This window comes from Chiloscyllium punctatum, chromosome 29 (genome assembly GCF_047496795.1).
Source record: "Chiloscyllium punctatum isolate Juve2018m chromosome 29, sChiPun1.3, whole genome shotgun sequence".
NCBI lineage: Eukaryota > Metazoa > Chordata > Chondrichthyes > Orectolobiformes > Hemiscylliidae > Chiloscyllium > Chiloscyllium punctatum.
This window is the reverse complement of record NC_092767.1, coordinates 67,357,996-67,378,104: the sequence shown is the minus strand read 5'-3', so window position 1 is coordinate 67,378,104 and position 20,109 is coordinate 67,357,996. Positions and strand designations below refer to the sequence as shown.

At 44.1% G+C, this 20,109-nt stretch overlaps 1 protein-coding gene across 7 annotated transcripts in view; it reads left to right on the top strand.

Moving 5' to 3' along the window:
• Nucleotides 1–3,619: 3,619 nt before the first annotated feature.
• Nucleotides 3,620–20,109, top strand: part of srsf7a (serine and arginine rich splicing factor 7a) — a 32,532-nt gene continuing 16,042 nt past the window's right edge. For 6 of the 7 annotated variants that reach the window (XR_011952701.1, XR_011952700.1, XM_072549292.1 and 3 more), the window contains exons 1-2: nucleotides 3,620–3,731; nucleotides 15,546–15,767. Coding sequence is in view for 5 of the 7 variants with exons in the window: in XM_072549292.1 (XP_072405393.1) it covers nucleotides 15,553–15,767 (215 nt within the window). In the remaining 2 variants the exon portion in view is untranslated. Of the gene's footprint in view, nucleotides 3,836–15,545; nucleotides 15,768–20,109 lie in introns of all 7 variants that reach the window. The other variant, XM_072549288.1, reaches the window with a different exon arrangement.

The following is a 20,109-nucleotide window of genomic DNA, read 5'->3' as shown; positions in this document are numbered from 1 at the left end:
TGGAGTTTAATTTAGATAAATGCAAGGTGTTGCATTTTGGTAAGACAAACCAGGTGGACAATCAAACAAACCACTGGAGAGGAGGCTCCACAAATATCCCCATCATCGATGTTAGGAGAGCCCAGCACATCAATACAAAAGATAAGGCTGAAGCATTTGCAACAATGTTCAGCTTCGAGTGATGAGTAAATGATCCATCTTGGTCTCCTTCAGAGGTCCCTAGCATCTCGGATGCCAGTCTTCAGCCAATTCAGTTCTCTGTATGTGATATCAAGAAGTGGTTGAAGGCACTGGATATTGCAAAGGCTGTGAGCCCTGACAATATTTCAGCAATAGTAGAAGGCTTGTTCTCCAAAACCTGCCAAACCCCTATCCAAGCTGTTCCACTGCAGCTTCAACACTGGCATTTAACCATCAATGTTATAAATTGCCCTGGGATGTCCTCTACAGAAACATTAACATTGCAGAAACTGTAAGCAATAACAATATCAAATAGTATGTTGGCTTTTATCACAAGATAATTTGAGTATGGGAGTAAAAGAATCCAACCTGTTCAACTACCACTCTATCAGTCTACCTTCAAACATCAGTAAAGTGACAGAAGGTGAACAGGGATGATCAACAGTGATATTAAGCAGCACCTGCTCAGCAATAACCAAATTTCTGCTAGGGCCAGTCAGCTCCTGACCTCATTACTGCCTTAGTTCAAATATGGACAAAAGAGCTGAATTCCAGAGGTGAAGTGAGACAGCCTTGACATTAAGGTTGCATTTGACGAAGTGTGGCATCAAGGAGTCCTAGCAAAACTGGAGCAAATGGGAATTGGGGGAAACTCACTGATGGCTAGAGTCATACCTGGTACATGGTTGTTGGAAGTAGGTCATTTCAGCTCAAGGACATCTCTGCCAGAGTTCTTGAGGGTAGTGTCCTAGGCCCAGCCATCTGGGGCAGCCAGGAAGAAGGTGAAGTGGAAGGACTGAGGAACAGATAGAAAGTTGCAGCGTAAAAATATGATTGGGGGAAGTGATTGGATGGGGCAACTGACAAGAGATGAGAAAGGGCAATCAACCAGAATTGTGAAGAAGCAGAAGTGTCCGTAGCTGCTTGTCCCCTATTTAACCACTTAGCTATCTCAGCTAACTCGTACAGCGCTTCAGAGAACATCTCTGGGACACCCACACCAACTAGCTCCACCGCCCCGTGGCCGAACACTTCAACTCCCCCTCCCCCTCTGCCAAGGACATGCAGGTCTTGGGCCTCCCCCTTCGCCACTCCCTAATCACCCAACGCCTGGAGGAAGAACACATCATCTTCCGCCTCAGGACCTTTCTACTCAATGGCCTCAATGTGGATTTCACCAATTTCCTCATTTCCGCTTCCCCCACCTTATCCCAGTTCCAACCTTCCAGCTCGGCACCACCCTCATGATCTGTCCATCTTGCTTCCCACCTATCCGCTCCACTCTCTGCTCTGACCTATCACCATTACCCCCACCTCCATCTACCTTTGGTACTCTCAGCTACCTTTTCCCCCCCAATCTCACCCCCTCCACTCACAGCCTCACTCCTGATGAATGGCTCTTGACCGAACCGTCGATTCTCCTGCTCCTCGGATGCTGCCTGACTTGCTGTGCTTTTCCAGCACCACACTCTGGACTCTCAGAGGGATATCCAATCCCTCTACACCTCCATTCGCCATGACCAGGGCCTTCAAGCCCTCCGTTTTTTCCTCTCCAGACGTCCCCAACAGTACCCTTCCACTGACACTCTCATTCGTTTGGCCGAACTGGTCCTCACCCTTAACAATTTCTCCTTTGATTCCTCCCACTTCCTCCAGACCAAAGGCGTAGCCATGGGCACATGTATGGGCCCCAGCTATGCCTGTCTCTTTGTTGGCTATGTAGAACAGTTGATCTTCCGTAATTACACCGGCACCACTCCCCACCTCTTCCTCCGCTACATTGATGACTGCATTGGCGCCACCTCGTGCTCCCGCGAGGAGGTTGAGCAATTCATCAACTTCACCAACACATTCCACCCTGACCTTAAATTTACCTGGACTATCTCTGACACCTCCCTCCCCTTCCTGGACCTCTCCATCTCCATTAATGGCAACCAACTTGACACCGACATTTTTTACAAACCCACCGACTCCCATAGCTACCTGGATGACACCTCTTCCCACCCTATTTCTTGCAAAAATGCCATCCCGTATTCCCAATTTCTCTGCCTCCGCCGTATCTGCTCCCAGGAGGACCAGTTCCACCATAGGACACACCAGATGGCCTCCTTCTTTAGAGACTGCAATTTCCCTTCCCACATGGTTAAAGATGCCCTCCAACGCATCTCGTCCACATCCCGCACCTCCGCCCTCAGACCCCACCCCTCCAACCGTAACAAGGACAGAACGCCCCTGGTGCTCACCTTCCACCCTACAAACCTTCGCATCAACCAAATCATCCACCGACATTTCCGCCACCTCCAAAAAGACCCCACCACCAGGGATATATTTCCCTCCCCACCCCTTTCCGCCTTCCACAAAGACCGTTCCCTCCGTGACTACCTGGTCAGGTCCACACCCCCCTATGACCCACCCTCCCATTCTGGCACTTTCCCCTGCCACCGCAGGAACTGTAAAACCTGTGCCCACACCTCCTCCCTCACCTCTATCCAAGGCCCTAAAGGAGCCTTCCACATCCATCAAAGTTTTACTTGCACATCCACTAATATCATTTATTATATCCGTTGCTCCCGATGCGGTCTCCTCTACATCGGGGAGACTGGGCGCCTCCTAGCAGAGCGCTTTAGGGAACATCTCCGAGACACCCGCACCAATCAACCAAACCGCCCCGTGGCACAACATTTCAACTCCCCCTCCCACTCTGCCAAGGACATGGAGGTCCTGGGCCTCCTTCACCGCCGCTCCCTCACCACCAGACGCCTGGAGGAAGAACGCCTCATCTTCCGCCTCGGAACACTTCAACCCCAGGGCATCAATGTGGACTTCAACAGCTTCCTCATTTCCCCTTCCCCCACTTCACCCTAGTTCTAAACTTCCAGCTCAGTAACTGTCACCTTGACTTGTCCGGACTTGTCCGACCTGCCTATCTTCTTTTCCACCTATCCACTCCACCCTCTCCTCACTGACCTATCACCTTCATCCCCTCCCCCACTCACCCATTGTACTCTATGCTACTCTCTCCCCACCCCCACCCTCCTCTAGCTTATCTCTCCACGCTTCAGGCTCTCTGCCTTTATTCCTGATGAAGGGCTTTTGCCCGAAACGTCGATTTTACTGCTCGTTGGATGCTGCCTGAACTGCTGTGCTCTTCCAGCACCACTAATCCAGTATTTGGTTTCCAGCATCTGCAGTCATTGTTTTTACCTACTCTCAGCTAACTGTTCAATCCCCAGCCAATTGGTCTTGGGACGCTCCACGATTTAAAGACAACGATGTGCAGCTCTTCGGACGTCGGCTTTAGTCTCGAGCACATTGAACGTTTGCTTCCCGCCTGTTCTTCGTCGCACCAATCAGTGATCTCGTTGGGCGCATGCACCCTACCGTCAATTCCGCCCCCCCCCCCCCACCGGCCTGACGAAGTACGTATGCAACCTGATCGCCCCGCCTCCTCGAAAACGAACTGAGCATGCGTCATGTTGCCTGGCTGGTGGGAATTGCGCAGGCGCGGATTTCCGCGGGTGCTTGAGAGCGGGACTGGCAGAACGAAAACGGTAAAACAAAAATAACTGGGGTGAAACCCGTTGAGGGGAAAGCAGAAGTCGAATGGCGAGATAAGACCCATGCCTGGCTCTGTGATTCTCCGCGTCTTTGTGATGTACGTGTCCTGGGTCGAGGCTTTCCCCGCATGGAATAGGCCGCAGGCCTTTGTTACTGCGGGCTGTAGTGATGATGCGTTGACCGGGCAAGGGAGAGGGAGCAGCCGGCCGGGAAATTCATTGCCAATCCCAGATTCACTGTCAGTAACCGGGTGGACCTCGCTGTTTTAGTTCGGGGCAGGGGGCGGGGAGCTAATGGACCTGCGAGCAGTCGGATTGCCGACTTCTGGGGTCCGGGTTCATAGAGGGCTTCAGTTTCCTTATCCCCGAGGTCGTTACTGAAATCCGGATTTTGGCTCACCGACTTCATTCTTGTACTTGGCAGTTCCCTGATCTTACGAAAAGCAGTCTGCATTAGTTTGTATTTTTAACTAGTCAGGGGGGACCTTTTATTCTTCAATGCACAAGAAAGCAGAATAATTCTTTAAACTAGTCATGCTATCAACGCTTCTTTCTCCCCTTTTCCTCCTTTGCTCTGGTGTTGCATTGTATTAGCTTGTCTGAACTTGTTAACATAATGATATTGATCTGTTTGCTTCTTTGATTAGGTGCGAGAATTCATTTAACTTTTATGGGTGGGTGATTTCAATCTGACTTCTGTTGTTTTGTTACAACACTTGTGTTTTCTTTATTGTAACAAGGCTTTGTTAACTACTTAGAGTCATAGAGATGTACAGCATGGAAACAGACCTTTCGGTCCAACCATGCCGACCAGATATCCCAACCCAATCTAATCCCACCTTCCAGCACCCAGCCCATATCCTTCTAAACCATTCCTATTCATATACTCATCCAAATGCCTCTTAAATGTTGCAATTGTACCAGCTTCCACCACATCCTCTGACAGCTCATTCCATACACGTACCACCCTCTGTGTGAAAAAGTTGCCCCTTAGGTCCCTTTTATATCTTCCCCTCTCACCCTAAACCTATGCCCTCTAGTTCTGGACTCCCTGATCCCAGGGAAAAGACTTTGTCTATTTATCCTATCCATGCCCCTCATAATTTTGTAAACCTCTGAGGTCACCCCTCAGCCTCTGACGCTCCAGGGAAAACAGCCCCAGCCTGGTCAGCCTCTCCATGTAGCTCAGATCCTCCAACCCTGGCAACATCCTTGTAAATCTTTTCTGAACCCTTTCAAGTTTCACAACATCTTTCCGATAGGAAAGAGACCAGAATTGCACGCAATATTCCAACAGTGGCCTAACCAATGTCCTGTACCGCCACAACATGACCTCCCAACTTCGCTACTCAATACTCTGACCAATAATGAAAAGCATAACAAACGCCTACTTCACTATCCTATCTACCTGCGACTCCACTTTCAAGGAGCTATGAGCCTGCACTCCAAGGTCTCTTTGTTCAGCAACACTCCCTAGGACCTTGCCATTAAGTGTACTTGTGGAATTTCGGTTGTATTGTGATGCAGCTGTGCATCCCTGTATTTAAGCATGATTTGGAGGTGCTGGTGTTGGACTGGGGTGGACAAAGTTAAAAATCTCAACACCAGGATATAGTCCAACAGGTTTATTTGGAAGCACTAGCTTTTGCAGTGCTGCTCCTTCATCAACTAACTGATAAAGGACCATTGTTGCAAAAGCTAGTGCTTCCAAATAGAGCTGTTGGACTATAACCTGGTGTGATTTTTAACTGTATTAAAACAGTGTCAATTTATAGCAAAGCTCCATGACTTTGTTAGCTGGGCTGTATAAGGCTAGGAAGTATCTTGTTTAATAGCTGGTTGTTATTAAACAGCCCAGTGCGACAGTGCACGAGTGACCTAGATGTGTTATTTTACGTGGGGGTGAAGGAAGGGTTGCGGAGAGAAGAATCCACCTGTGTTCCAGACGACTAATCCAAATACTGCTGCAGGAACATGTTATTGAATGTACAGATATTACATTTGGCCTAAGTGCCCCCATGGTCAGGGAGCACCCTGTCATGGTGCAAAAGCTCATGCATGGACAAGGCGTTATGGTCTCTTAAGAAACAGGAAAATGAGTGTGCTGTTCAGCCCCTCAAACCTGCTCTGTCATTCAATAGGATTATGACTGATCTAACACTCTTTACATCCACTTTCTTGGATTTTTCCTGTAACTTTTAATTTCTCCTACTAATCAAGAATCTGTCTCAGCCTTAAACATATACTGCTCTGACCCCACAGCACCTTGTGGCAAAGAGTTCTAAAGACATCAAAGCTTGGAAGAAATTCCTCCTCATTTTAATCTTAATTTGACACTCTTTAAGCCAAAGACTACACCCTCTGGTCCTAGACTGTCCCATGAGGGGAAACATTCTGTCTGTGTTTACCCTGTTAAGCCCCTTGAGAATCCCATATGTTTCAATTAGATCACCTCTCATTCTTCTAAATTCAAAGAAATGGAATCCTAGGGATGAATTCAGAATATACAGTGCTGAACATTGGAGCTTAGGTTCCAATCACTTTGGCACTGGTGTTGATTTCAGCTGGTGGCTATGTGACATTGTTTCATTACAATTCTAGTCACTCTTGACAAAGGCAGCTAACCTACTGAGCTCTCTATTTCATGTATAAATCACTGGATTCAGTCTGAACTGATAATAGATAAAGTGTGGCTACATTCTGCTTTTGTTTCCTCAGATTAGTGAGAGACTAGTCAAGATTACAGAATGAAAGTAAAACATTTGAGGGTCATAGTTTAGAATGCATCTTCACTGGTGGTGCAGATCCTCCATTGGCTTGAAGATAATAAGTCTGAGACTTCCGTGGCATGATACTCAATGCATTTCTCTCATTCTTTACTAATTCACTGTTTCAGCTAGTGGTTAATGGTATTTCTTTCAGACGTAACATGAGTGGGTGGAAGAGAACTTATGTAAATCTGACATCGTATAATCAAATATGAGTGAGAATATGGATGATTTTTGGATCATTGGAATCTCTTTTGGGGTAGAAATGACCTGTACAAGAAAGACGGATTGTACTTAAATTGGAAGGGGACTAATATACTGGCAGGGAGATTTGCTAGAGCTTCTTGGGAGGATTTAAACTCGCAAGGTGGAGGAGGTAGGATCGAGGGAGGTAGTGAGGAAAGAGATCAATCTGAGACTGGTACAGTTGAGAATAGAAGCAAGTCAAACAGTCAGGGCAGACAGGGACAACGTAGGACTAATAAATTAAACTGCATTTATTTCAATGCAAGGGGCCTAACAGGGAAGGCAGATGAACTCGGCATGGTTACGAACATGGGACTGGGATATCATAGCAATTACAGAAACATGGCTCAGGGCTGGGCAGGACTGGCAGCTTAATGTTCCAGGATACAAATGCTGCAGGAAGGATAGAAAGAGAGGAGGGAGGGTGGCATTTTTGATAAGGGATAGCATTACAGCTGTTCTGAGGAAGGATATTCCCGGGAATACATCCAGGGAAGTTATTTGGGTGGAACTGAGAAATAAGAAAGGGATGATCACCTTATTGGGATTGTATGATAGACCCCCCCCAATAGTCAGAGGGAATTTGAGAAGTAAACTTAAGGAGATCTCAGCTATCTGTAAGAAAAATAGGGTGGTTATGGTAGGGGATTTTAAGTTTCCAAACATAGACTGGGACTGCCATAGTGTTAAGGGTTTAGATGGAGAGGAATTTGTTAGGTGTGTACAAGACAATTTTCTGATTCAGTATGTGGATGTACCAACTAGAGAAGGTGCAAAACTTGGCTTACTCTTAGGAAATAAGGCAGGGCAGACGACTGAGGTGTCAGTGGGGGAGCACTTTGGGGCCAGCGACCATGATTCTATTAGATTTAAAATAGTGATGAAAAAAGATAGACCCGATCTAAAAGTTGAAGTTCTAAATTGGAGAACGGCCAATTTTGACGGTATTAAGCAAGAACTTTCAAAAGCTGATTGGGAGATGTTCGCAGGTAAAAGGTCAGCTGGAAAATGGGAAGCCTTCAGGAATGAGATAACGAGAAGCCAGAGAAAGTATATTCCTGGCAGGGTGAAAGGAAAGGCTGGTAGGTGTAGGGAATGCTGGATGACTAGAGAAATTGAGGGTTTGGTTAAGAAAAAGAAGAAAGCATATGTCAGGTAAAGACAGGATAGTTCGAGTGAATCCTTAGAGTATAAAGGCAGTAAGAGTACACTTAAGAGGGAAATCAGGATGGCAAAAAGGGGACATGAGATAACATTGGCAAATAGAATTAAGGACAATCCAAAGAGTTTTTACAAATACATTAAGGACAAAAGGGCAACTAAGGAGAGAATAGGGCCCCTCAAAGATCAGCAAGGCGGCCTTTGTGTGGAGCCGCAGAAAACGGGGGAGATACTAAATCATTATTTTGCATCAGTATTTATTGTGGAAAAGGATATGGAAGATATAGAATGTAGGGAATTAGATGGTGACATCTTGCAAAATGTCCATATTACGGAGGAGGAAGTGCAGGGTATATTGAAACGCATAAAAGTGGATAAATCCCCAGGACCTGATCAGGTATACCCTAGAACTCTGTGGGAAGCTAGAGAAGTGATTGCTGGGCCTCTTGCTGAGATACTTTATCATTGATCGTCACAGGCGAGGTGCCAGAAGACTGGAGGTTGGCTAACATGATGCTACTGTTTAAGAAGGGTGGTAAGGACAAGCCAGTGAGCCTGACATCGATGGTGGGCAAGTTGTTGGAGGGAATCCTGAGGGACAGGATGTACATGTATTTGGAAAGGCAAGGACTGATTCGGGATAGTCAACATGGTTTGTGCATGGGAAATCCTATCTCTCAAACTTGATTGAGTTTTTTGAAGAAGTAACAAAGAGGATTGACGAGGGCAGAGTGGTAGATGTGATCGATATGAACTTCAGTAAGGCGGTTGACAAGGTTTCCCATGGAAGACTGATTAGCAAGGTTAGATCTCACAGAATACAGGGAGAACTAGCCATTTAGAGACAGAATTGGCCCAAAGTTAGAAGACAGAGGGTGGTGGAGGGTTGCTTTTCAGACTAGAGGCCTGTGACCAGTGGAGTGCCACAAGGATCAGTGCTGGCTTCTCTACTTTTTGTCATTTACATAAATGATTTGGATGCGAGCATAAGAGGTATAGTTAGTAAGTTTGCAGATGACACCAAAATTGGAGGTGTAGTGGACAGTGAAGAGGGTTACCTCAGATTACAACAGGATCTGGACCAGATGGGCCAATGGGCTGAGAAGTGGCAGATGGAGTTTAATTCAGATAAATGCGAGGTGCTGCATTTTGGGAAGGCAAATCTTAGCAGGACTTATACACTTAATGGTAAGGTCCTAGGAAGTGTTGCTGAACAAAGAGACCTTGCAGTGCAGGTTCATAGCTCCTTGCAGGTAGATAGGATAGTGAAGAAGGCATGTGATATGCTTCCCTTTATTGGTCAAAGTATTGAGTACAGGAGTTGGGAGGTCATGTTGCGGCTGTACAGGACATTGGTTAGGCCACTGTTGGAATATTGCATGCAATTCTGGTCTCCTTCCTATCGGAAAGATGTTGTGAAACTTGAAAGGGTTCAGAAAAGATTTACAAGGATGTTGCCAGGGTTGGAGGATTTGAGCTATAGGGAGAGGCTGAACAGGCTGGGGCTGTTTTTCCTTGGAGCATCGGAGGCTGAGGGGTGACCTTATAGAGGCTTACAAAATTGAGGGGCATGGATAGGATAAATAGATAAAGTCTTTTCCCTGGAGTCAGAGAGTCCAGAACTAGAGGGTTTAGGGTGAGAGGGGGAAGGTATAAAAGAGACCTAAGGGGCAACTTTTTCACGCAGAGGGTGGTACGTAACCTGCACATCTTTGGACTGTGGGCGGAAACCTATGTAGACACGAGGCAAATGTCCAAACTCCACACAGTCAGCTGAGAGTGGAATTCAGCCTGGGTTCTCTGGCACTGAGGCAGCTAATCGCTGAGCCACTATGCCATGTATGTTCAGAAATGCTACTCTGGACTTGAGGGAGTGAAGAAATGGCCATCTTCAGGGTGACAATCAGTATGAGACTTTATTGGGACCAAGAATTCCAAAGCAGAGGGGAAGTGATTGAGCAGTTTGACAACTACAGGCGTTGTTCACAATGTGTCAGTGCAAAAGCAACTAAGTGACTTTCTATTTGTGGTAGTTGCGACAGAGAAAGTAAACACAATCCACAAGATTGGCCTGTTATTTGCATGTGTATTTTCAAGTGGCGGCTTGTGTATGAAAGGAAAGTTCTCCAGGTTTATATATGTACAAAGTGAGGGAGATGTTGCATGCTAGGTTTTTGTCTTTATGTTTCTATCTCAGTATGGCTGAAACAAGCAATAGAGGTCTGCCTGTGGGTGTGTTTCATAAATGCCTGAAATGAAATTGGATCAACCATTAAACAAATGTGAATGTTTTTAATGTCCACTCAAAGCTGAGTCGCAGCATCTATTCCCAGTATTACTCCTCCAAATACAATTGAGAAACAAGAATATTGAGGCTTTAAGAGGGGAGTGAAATATCAAGTCAGAGAAACAAAAAAAAATTCGGTGAAAAGACTGACAGCTAATGTAAAGTGGAATCCCAAAGTCTTCTATGGGCTAATAAATAGTATAAGAGTGGTTATAGGACGATTAGGCCCAATTTGAGACCAAATCGAGAATTTACACTTGGAAGCAGGGGGCATGACTGAGGTGTTAAATGAATAGTTTGCTTCTGACAAAAGAGGACAATACTACCCAGCCCATAGTGACAGAGGATGAAATTCTGTTGCTAAAAAGGTTCCAAGTTAACGCTGAAAAGTCTTGGCTAGACTATTGGTAAAGTTAACAAGGCGCTGGGGCCAGATGAGATGCATCCAAGGATTTTAAGAGGTAAGGGTAGAAATCGAGGGCACTGGCCATAATCTTTTAATCTTTCCTGGTCCTGGAGAATTGCGGACATTATGGCCTTGTTCAAGAAAGGTTGTAAGGATAATCCTAGCAAATAAAGACCAGTCAGTTTAACTTTGGGGATGCTTCAAGCAATAATTGTAAAGATTCTATTCTATTCAAACATTATGGAAATAGGCCCTTCGGCCCAACAAGTCCACACCAACCCTCCAAAGAATAACCCACCCAGACCCATTCCCCTACCCTATTATTCTACATTTACCCCTGACTAATGCACCTAGCCTACACATCCCTGAACACTATGGGCAATTTAGCATGGCCAATTCACCTAACCTACATATCTTTTGGATTGTGGGGGGAAACTGAAGCATCCAGAGGAAATCCAGGCAGACACCGGGAGAATATGCAAACTCCAAACGGACAGTCGCCCGAGGCTGGAATTGAACACATTCCTGGCGCTGTGAGGAAACAGTGCTAACCACTAAGCCACCGTTAGTGTTCACATGGAAAAAGGCAGGTTAGTTGGAAAGGGTCAGCATGGATATGAAAAGGGGAAATCATTTTACTGGTTGCCTTTTTTTTTTGCAGAATTAACAGGCTTGATGGGGTAATCTGTTGAAACATTAGACATGAATTTGCAGAAAGCATATGGTACACTGTCGCACAACAGACGTGAGGAGCATGATCTAAAAGAGACAGTTGGAACATGGATACAATATTGTTTCCAAGCACTCAGGCAGTCATTGTAATGTGTAATTTTTGGACTAGAGGAGGGTTTGTAGTGGACTTCCCCAGGGGTCAGTATTGGGACCTCTGCTTTTCCTGATAAATATTTATGATCTGGATTTTGATATGCAGAGGACAATTTCAAAGTTTGCAAATGACACACAATTGTAAGAATTGTAAACTCTGAGGAGGACAGTGTAGGACTCTAAAAGGGCATTGACAAGGGTTGGCGAAGTGGGTGGACAGGTGGCAGATGCAGGGAAGTGCAAGGTGAGCCACATAGGTAGGATGAACATTGATAAACTGTATAAAATAAGAGGGTGTGGGTGCAGAGGAGCCTGGGTGTGTATATATGCACAGATCATTGAAGGTGTCAGGACAGGTGGAGAGAGCAATTGATAAAACATTGTGTCATTGGCTTTATTAATAGGAGCATAGAGTACAGAGCAAGCAGCTGATCTTGAACTGTGTAAGACACTTGTTAGTCCTCAGCAGGAATATTGTGTACAGGTGTGGATGCCACACAGAAAAGATACAAATGCAATGGAGAGAATGCAGAAGCAATTTACAAGAATAGTTCAATGTTAAGGATGTTTTGAAGATAGATGGAAGAAGTTGGGAGTGTCCTCCTTGGAGAGTGGAAGGCTGGGAGGAGATTTGACAGAGGTTTTCAAGATCATGAATAAGCTGGATAGAGTAGATGTGGGTTAGCTGTTCCCATTTATAAAATAAACAAGAATACAAGGTGTAGGTTTAAAGTGATATGCAAATGAATCAAGGGTGATGTGAGAACAAAACTTATCACCACAAGTAATTAGGGTATGGAACGCACTGCCTGGATATGTAGTGAAGGCAGGTTCAGTTGAAGCATTCACAAGGCTATTGAATGTTTTGCTGTTTTGGATAGTAATAGTGTGCAAGGATATAGGGAAAAAGCAGGAGATTAGCATTGGATAATAGGCCCCATTCTGTACTGTAATAATTCTGTGATTCTGCTTCTGACTGGGGAGCATACTACCTTGTTTAAAAGGTAGGATTGCATAATGTAATACAGGGCCATTGCAATGCTGTAAATTGGATTTGATCAGCTAGAGGGACTAAATTTTAGTTTTATCAATTTCCCCCTCTTTTTGTTCATTTTATGATTATCTGCACACCTCGGGTGGGGGATGTTTTGTTTGGATAATCAAATGCCGGGTAACACATTTTAGCCAAGCATCGGGACCTTGCGATCTTGTCCAGATAATCTGAAATTCGGAGAATCGAGATTCCTCTGTATTAGCCGAGGTATTTATTAGTTTAATAGCCTTTCCCAGAAATTACATGGTTCCAGGTGGGCATGAAGTGTGATGCATGAGCCACTGATTCTTCTTCTGGAGATGTAAATTCTCAGACCGACTCTGTGCTTTTACTGTCTAATTACAAATTTCTCATGCAGACTTTTCATGTAGATCCCAGTAAGCACCAAGGGCTGACTCAATCTGTTTTACCTTCTGAAACCCTGAGAGATTGAAATAGTGCGTTTAAGGTTCAGCTTTTGTGCTGGTTAGGTGGTTTGTGTGATTACTAACTGCATTTGAAGTTCTTAGTTGGCATTGATTTTTACAGTTGAATAAATATTCTTTGGGCTTCAGTGTTTGCCTTCATACCTCACCTTTCACTGTATTTGACTCTTATCGTTGCCTGCTGAAGTTCCCTTGGTGTGGTTGTCTGTGCTGCATATTTGTGTGTGCACATTGAGTAATATAACTCAAATATTTACACTGATTCATACATGTTCTTCTAGCCTGCCTGCTGTGGCTCTCAGAAAAAAATGGCTGATCTGATTGTGGCCACATCTCCAATTTCCTGCCTATCGTAATAACCTCTGACTCTCTCTGTCAGTCAAAAATCTTTCTTCCTCAAAGTTTTCAATGATCCCACCTTCACCTGTCTCCGAGGAAGAGAGTTACAAAATTCATGAAAGTCTGAAGAGTTCCTCCTCAACCTTGTCTTATGGAAGGCCCCTTATTTTTCAAAGTACCAGATTCCCTCACAGTCTAAAACTTTGAAAAAGCGGATAAAGAGTTCATGGGACACATAAAAATCCGTTGGGGGCATTTGAGCAGAACCAGAGGCACAACCCAAATTAGACACAGACCATTCCAAGCTGATGTCTGAAAACTGACCTTCGGAGTAGTGGAAATCTGGATCTCTTGTAAATAACATGGTGAGGCCGAAAGTTAATTGAACATTTGAAAACTAAAGTTTGTTTGTTGTGATGGAGAAAGCTGGTGAATGGAGTTAAGATACAGATGAGTTGTGATCTAATTGATTGGCAGAACAGACTCAATTGGCTGCCTTCTGTTCCTTTAGAAAGCTTTCAGAGATCTTTAGTCCAAGTTGCTGATCAGTTTTGATCCATCTATTTTTTTTTCAAAATAACTAATTGAACATGAAGCATTTTCTTTGTGTGTGAGCGACTCTGAAGGCCTGCTGTTGGCTGTAAAAATTGAACTCGATTTGCATGGAGTTGATGTTGCCAAAATATTTGATTGAAAAGAACATGTTTTTCCAAATTGCCACACAAATAGCTGAGTACTGCAGTCCCTCCCCCACCCTGACTCTGTAGCGAGTCATTTAATTGCCTATCCTCTTTCAATCCAGCAAAGTGTTTAAAATATGCCCTGGCTGTTTTGAAGGGTCACTTGCCAACAACAAAATTGTCAAAAGTGTTCTTCCTTTTATCTTAAAGGCACAATGAATTTCTCATTGTCCTAGCTCTGACATCAAGTGTGCACTGTGGCCTTCAACTGTCCTTGACATTGATTAGCATGGGATCATTACAGGTTATGCAAGTTTTCAGAGCGCAAACGTAACACAGCAGCATTGAAATAGTTTTAAAAATATCAACCTGCTTCTTTGAGGAGACTGACATAAGACATTGGATATTTTGAGTGAGTAGTATTTTACCCTTCATTTGTGGTATTCTGAAAAATTATTTTTGAGTTTTATGCTTAGAGTTTGTCATGTAGGATGAGAGGGCAAAGATATACGGGACAACTTTATTATGCAGAGGGTGGTACGTATATGGAATGAGCTGCCAGAGGAAGTGGTGGAGGCTGGTACAATTGCAACATTTAAAAGGCATTTGGATGGGTATATGAATAGGAAGGGTTGGGAGGGATATGGCCCAGGTGCTGGCAGGTTGGGATATCTGGTCGGCATGGACGGGTTGGACCGAAGGGTCTGTTTCCATGTTGTACATCTCTATGACTCTGTTTCAAAAATATTTTTGCCTTAGTCAGTTTTGAGAGTTACTGCTTTATTTTTTTGCAACTAAGCTATGTTGAAAATCCAAACTGCATCACCTCTTTATTACTGCCAGCGCCTTGCTTGAGAGAGAATGAGAAATTCCACAATGGTTGGGTAACTATAAAATGGCAGACTACTTTGATGGAGAGTTGGGAAACATTGTTCCTGGATTTTCTTTACTCTCTAAGTCTTTTAAATAAAAAAGGACCAAGTATGCATTTTTTTTTTAGCTAAAGGTTCTAAACCTCTGTTGGAAGAGGAAAAGCAGCTTGTGTCTCAGTATGTTAAGTTCTGACCTGACCGATATATATAGAATGCTGTTCTGTCTGTGTTGTTGCCATATAATCTGCTCCAGTGCCTGTAAATATGGACCTCTGTGACAATTCAAGAAAACAGCTCGTCATCACATTGAGGGTGATCATCATGAGGGTAATTGGGATTGGGCAATAAATACTGGCCCTGTCAGTGACAGCCCTGTCCTGAGAGAGAATGTAAAATTAGAATACTCAATTGTAGCAGTGTGAGGATGTGAATATTTTTGTTTGTCACCTAGGTATTTTAAGATCCATAGTTATGGGAGTTTCAATTAATCATTTTGTTGAACGGAGCCAGGAGCTGTGTGAAATCTGGTCACATTGAACAGCTAGACATTTGAAAATGGTGGTTTTCAAGTGCTCTTAAAAGCCACAACTATTACAGGTACCTGGTACTAACATATTTTAATTGTGTAGAATTGTAAGTGGTCAGACTCTGAGCCAGTTTTATTTCAAAGCATGGAAAGTGTTAATTGACTACATAAGGGAAACAATTATTGCTTTGTGATTGAGTTTACTTTTATCTTTTGCAGCTAAAGAATGTCGTATTACTCCAGAAGTTCCAGAGCTTCAGACTGCAAAGTCTATGTCGGTGATTTGGGAACAGGAGCTGCCAAAGGAGAGCTGGAGCGAGCCTTCAGCTACTATGGCCCTCTAAGGAATGTTTGGGTAGCGCGGAATCCTCCAGGTTTTGCTTTTGTGGAGTTTGAAGACCCCAGAGATGCAGAAGATGCAGTGCGTGGGATGGATGGCAAGTGAGTATTTGGAAAGACCTTTAAAATGTGCAAACACCATATTTGAGCACAAAATTTAATTGGAAATCCTGACATGAGCTTCTCTTGATATTGGAGTTGATTTGGATGGTAATTACCTCAATGTCTAGTCTTGTATAGAGCATGCAGCCCACAAAAAGGTCATTCAACCTAGCTGATCAGTTTTTGTGTTCAATACAAGTTTACTTCCATTCCCCTATTCTTGTTTTCAAGTTTCCTTTAGAACATAGAACATTGCAGCGGAGTACAGGCCCTTCGGCTCTCGATGGTTTCACAGGTCGGTGCCCAATCTGAAGCCTATCTAACCTACACTATTCCATTTTCATCCATGTATCTATCCAATGACCATTTAAATGCCCTTAAAGTTGGCGAGTCTACTGCAGTTGCAGGCAGGATGTTCCACACCCCTACTGTTGAGTAAAGAAACTACCTCTGATATTTGCCCTATATCTATCACTCCTCAATTTAAAGCTATATCCCCTCGTGCTAGCCATCACTACCTGAGGAAAAAGGTTCTCACTGTCCACCCTATCTAACCCTCTAATTAACTCATGTCTCAATTAAGTCACCTCTCAACCTTCTTCTCTCTAATAAAAAGTCCCTCAGCCTTTCCTTATAAGACCTTCCCTCCATACCAGGCAACATCCTAGTAAATCTCCTCTGAACCCTTTCCAAAGCTTCCACATCCTTCTGATCATGCGGTGACCAAAACTGTACGCAGTGCTCCAAGTTGCAGCTGTACAAAACTCTGGTGCGGCCGCACATAACCTCATTGCTCCAAAACTCTGTACCATATGCTTTCTTAACAACCCTATCAAGTTTGGTGACAACTTCAGGGATCTATGTACATTCACATTGAGATACCTCTGCTCATCTATACTACCAAGAATCTTACCATCAGCCCAGTGCTCTGTCGACCTGTTGCTCCTTCCAAAGCAAATTACCTCACACTTTTTAAACTCTGTTTACCACCTCTCAGCCCAGCTCTGTTACTTATCTATGTAACCTGCAAAGTCCTTCAGCACTATCCACAACTCCACCGACCTTCATGTCATCTTAAAATTTCCTAAATCATCCTTCTACACCCTCAACCAGATCATTTATAAGAATGACAAACAGCAGTGGCCCCAAAACAGATCCTTGTGGTACATCACTAATAACTGAACTCCAGGATGAACATTTCCCCTCAACACACCACCCTCTGACTTCTTTCAGCTAGCCAATTTCTGATCCAGACTGCCAAATCACCCTCCATCCCGCCAAATCACCCTCCATCCCATGCCTCCGTGTTTTCTGCAAAAGCCTACTGTGGGGAACCTCATCAAACACCTTACTGAAATCCATATACACCATGTCAACTGCTTTACCCTTATCCACCTGTTTGGTCACCTTCTCAAAGAACTCAATAAGGTCTGTGCAGTATGACTTAACCTTCACACAACCATGTTGACTATCCCTAAGCAACTTCCTTCTTTCTTTTCTAGATGATGATAAATCCTATCTCTTTATAGCCCTTTCCAACACTTTACCCACAACCACAGTAAGGTTCACTGGTCTATAGTTACCAAGGTTGTCTCTACTTTCCTTTGTGTTTATCTAACTTCTGCTGAAGGTCGCCAATATTATTCGCCTTTAACTACTGTTGGTGGTCAAAAGTTCCATTGTCTATATTCTAACTATTGTTATGGACCAGGCCAGACCCCCTCAAGATTTCAGGAAAGTGGCCCAGACCCTAACTTTGTTAATTTGTTTTAAGCAGGTGTAACATGGATATTCCAGGAGTGATATAACTGGCTAAACCACTTAGAACAAAGAAAATTACAGCACAGGAACAGGGTCTCCAAGCTTGTGCCGATCAGGATCCTCTATCTAAACCTGTCGCCTATTTTCTAAGGATCTGTATCCCTCTGCTCCCTGCCCATTCATCTTTCTGTATAGATACAGCTTAAATTACGCTATCGTGCCTGCCTCTATCACTTCTACTGGCAATGCGTTCCAGGCACATACCACCCTCTGTTTGAAGAACATTCCACACATCTCCCTTAAACGCTTCCCCTCTCACCTTGAACTCATGACCCCTTAGTATTTGATTCCCCAACTCTAGGGGGACAAAGCTTCTTGCTATCCCCCTTGTCTGTGTGTATCATGATTTTGTAGACCTCAATCAGGTCCCCCTTCAACCTCCATCTTTTTAATGAAAATAATCCCAATTTACTCAACCTTTCTTCATAGCTAGCACCCTCCATACCAGGCAACATCCTGGTAAACCTTCTCTGCATCCTCTCCAAAGCACCCACATACTTTTGGTAATGTGGCGACCAGAACTGTGTGCAGTTTTCCAAATGTGCCTGAACCAAAGTCCTATGCAACTATAACATGACCCGCCAACTCCTGTAATTAATACCCTGTCCGATGAAGGAAATCATGCCGTATGCCACCTTGACCACTCTATTGATCGGTGTTGCCACCTTCAGGGTGCAACGGGACCCTTGGGATCATGGTAGCCCACCAACACACTAAAACAGCAGTTAATAAACTTGAAAGACCCTATACAGACAATAAGCAAAAGTGATATCATTTACAAAATACCGTGTAAGAACTTGTAACAAACACTACATTGGACAAACAGGCAGAAAACTAGCCACCAAAATACATGAACACCAACTAGTCACAAAACAACATGACCGTCTCTCACTAGTATCCTTACATACAGATAAGGAAGGACATCACTTTGACTAGGACAACACATCCATCTTAGGACAAGCCAAACAGAGACACGCACGAGAATTCCTAGAGGTATGGCATTCCAACCGGAACTCTATCAACAAACAGAGTTGGACCCCATCTACCACCCCTGAGGAAAAGAACAGGAAATGACATCACCACAGGAAATGATACCACCAACCCAAAGAAACCCAAACACACAAATAGAAAGCAGGAATCGTGTACACTGCTTCTCCTGTGGCCCACAGCAGATGTTGCCTAGTAAGGTGAAGGAATGTCTGGAAATGAACCTCCTAGCTCAGTGAGCAAACCTACTTCCAGAACCTCAACCTGAGCTTCAAATCTTCTCAAAATTTACCAACTGCTAAGCCCATTTTCTTCAAAATATAAATAGATCCTATCCCTCAGTATCTTCTCCAGCAGCTTCCCTATCACTGACATCAGGCTCACTGGTCTATAATTACGTGGAGTATCCCTGCTACCCTTAAACAAGGGGACAACATTAGCAATTCTTCAGTCCTCGGGACCTCACCCGTGTTCAAAGATGCTGCAAAATATCTGTTAAGACCCCAATTATTTCCTGTCTCGCTTCCCTCAGTAATCTGGGATAGATTCCATCTGGACCTGGGGACTTGTTCACCTTAATGCCTTTCAGAATACACAACACTTCCTCCTTCCTTATGCTGACTTGACCTAGAATAATCAAACATCTATCCCTAATCTCAACATCCATTACATCCCTCTCCTCAGTGAATAATGATGCAAAGTACTCATTAAGAATTTTGCCTATTTCCTCTGACTCCACACACAACTTTCCTCCTTTGTCCTTGAGTGGGCCAACCCTTCCTGTAGGTACCCTTTTGCTCCTTGTATACAAATGAAAGGCTTTGTGATTTTCCTTAACCCTGTTTGCTAAAGATATTTCATGACTCCTTTTAACCCTCTTAATTCCCCTATTCAGATTGGACATACTTTCCCGGTATTCTTCCAAAGCTTCGTCTGTTTTCAGTTGCCTAGACCTTACGTATGCTTCCTTTTCCCTCTTAGTCTCACAATTTCACCTGTGGTTCCCTAATCTTGCCATTTCTATCCCTCATTTTCACAGGAGCATGTTTGTCCTGCACTCTCATCAGCCTCTCTTTAAAAGCTTCCCACATATCAAATGTGGAGTTTCCTTCAAACAGCTGCTTCCAATCCACATTCCCCAGCTCCTGCTGAATTTTGCTATTGTTGGCCTTCCCCCAATTTAGAACTCTTCCTTTAGGAACACTCTCATCTTTGTCCTAGGGTATTCTAAAACTTATGGAATTGTGATCTCTGTTCCCAAAGTAATCCTCTATTGAAACTTTAACCACCTGGCTGACTCATACCCCAAGACCAGGTCCAGTATGGCCCCTTCCCGAGTTGGATTATTTACATACTGGATGCTCCTTACAAATTCTGATCCATCTAGACCTCCAACACTACGTGAATCCCAGTCAATGTTGGGAAAATTAAAATCGCCTATCACTACCACCCCGTTGCTCCTACATCTTTCCATGATCTGTTTCCATATTTGCACCTCTATCTCATGCATACTGTTGGAAGGCCTGGAGTACAG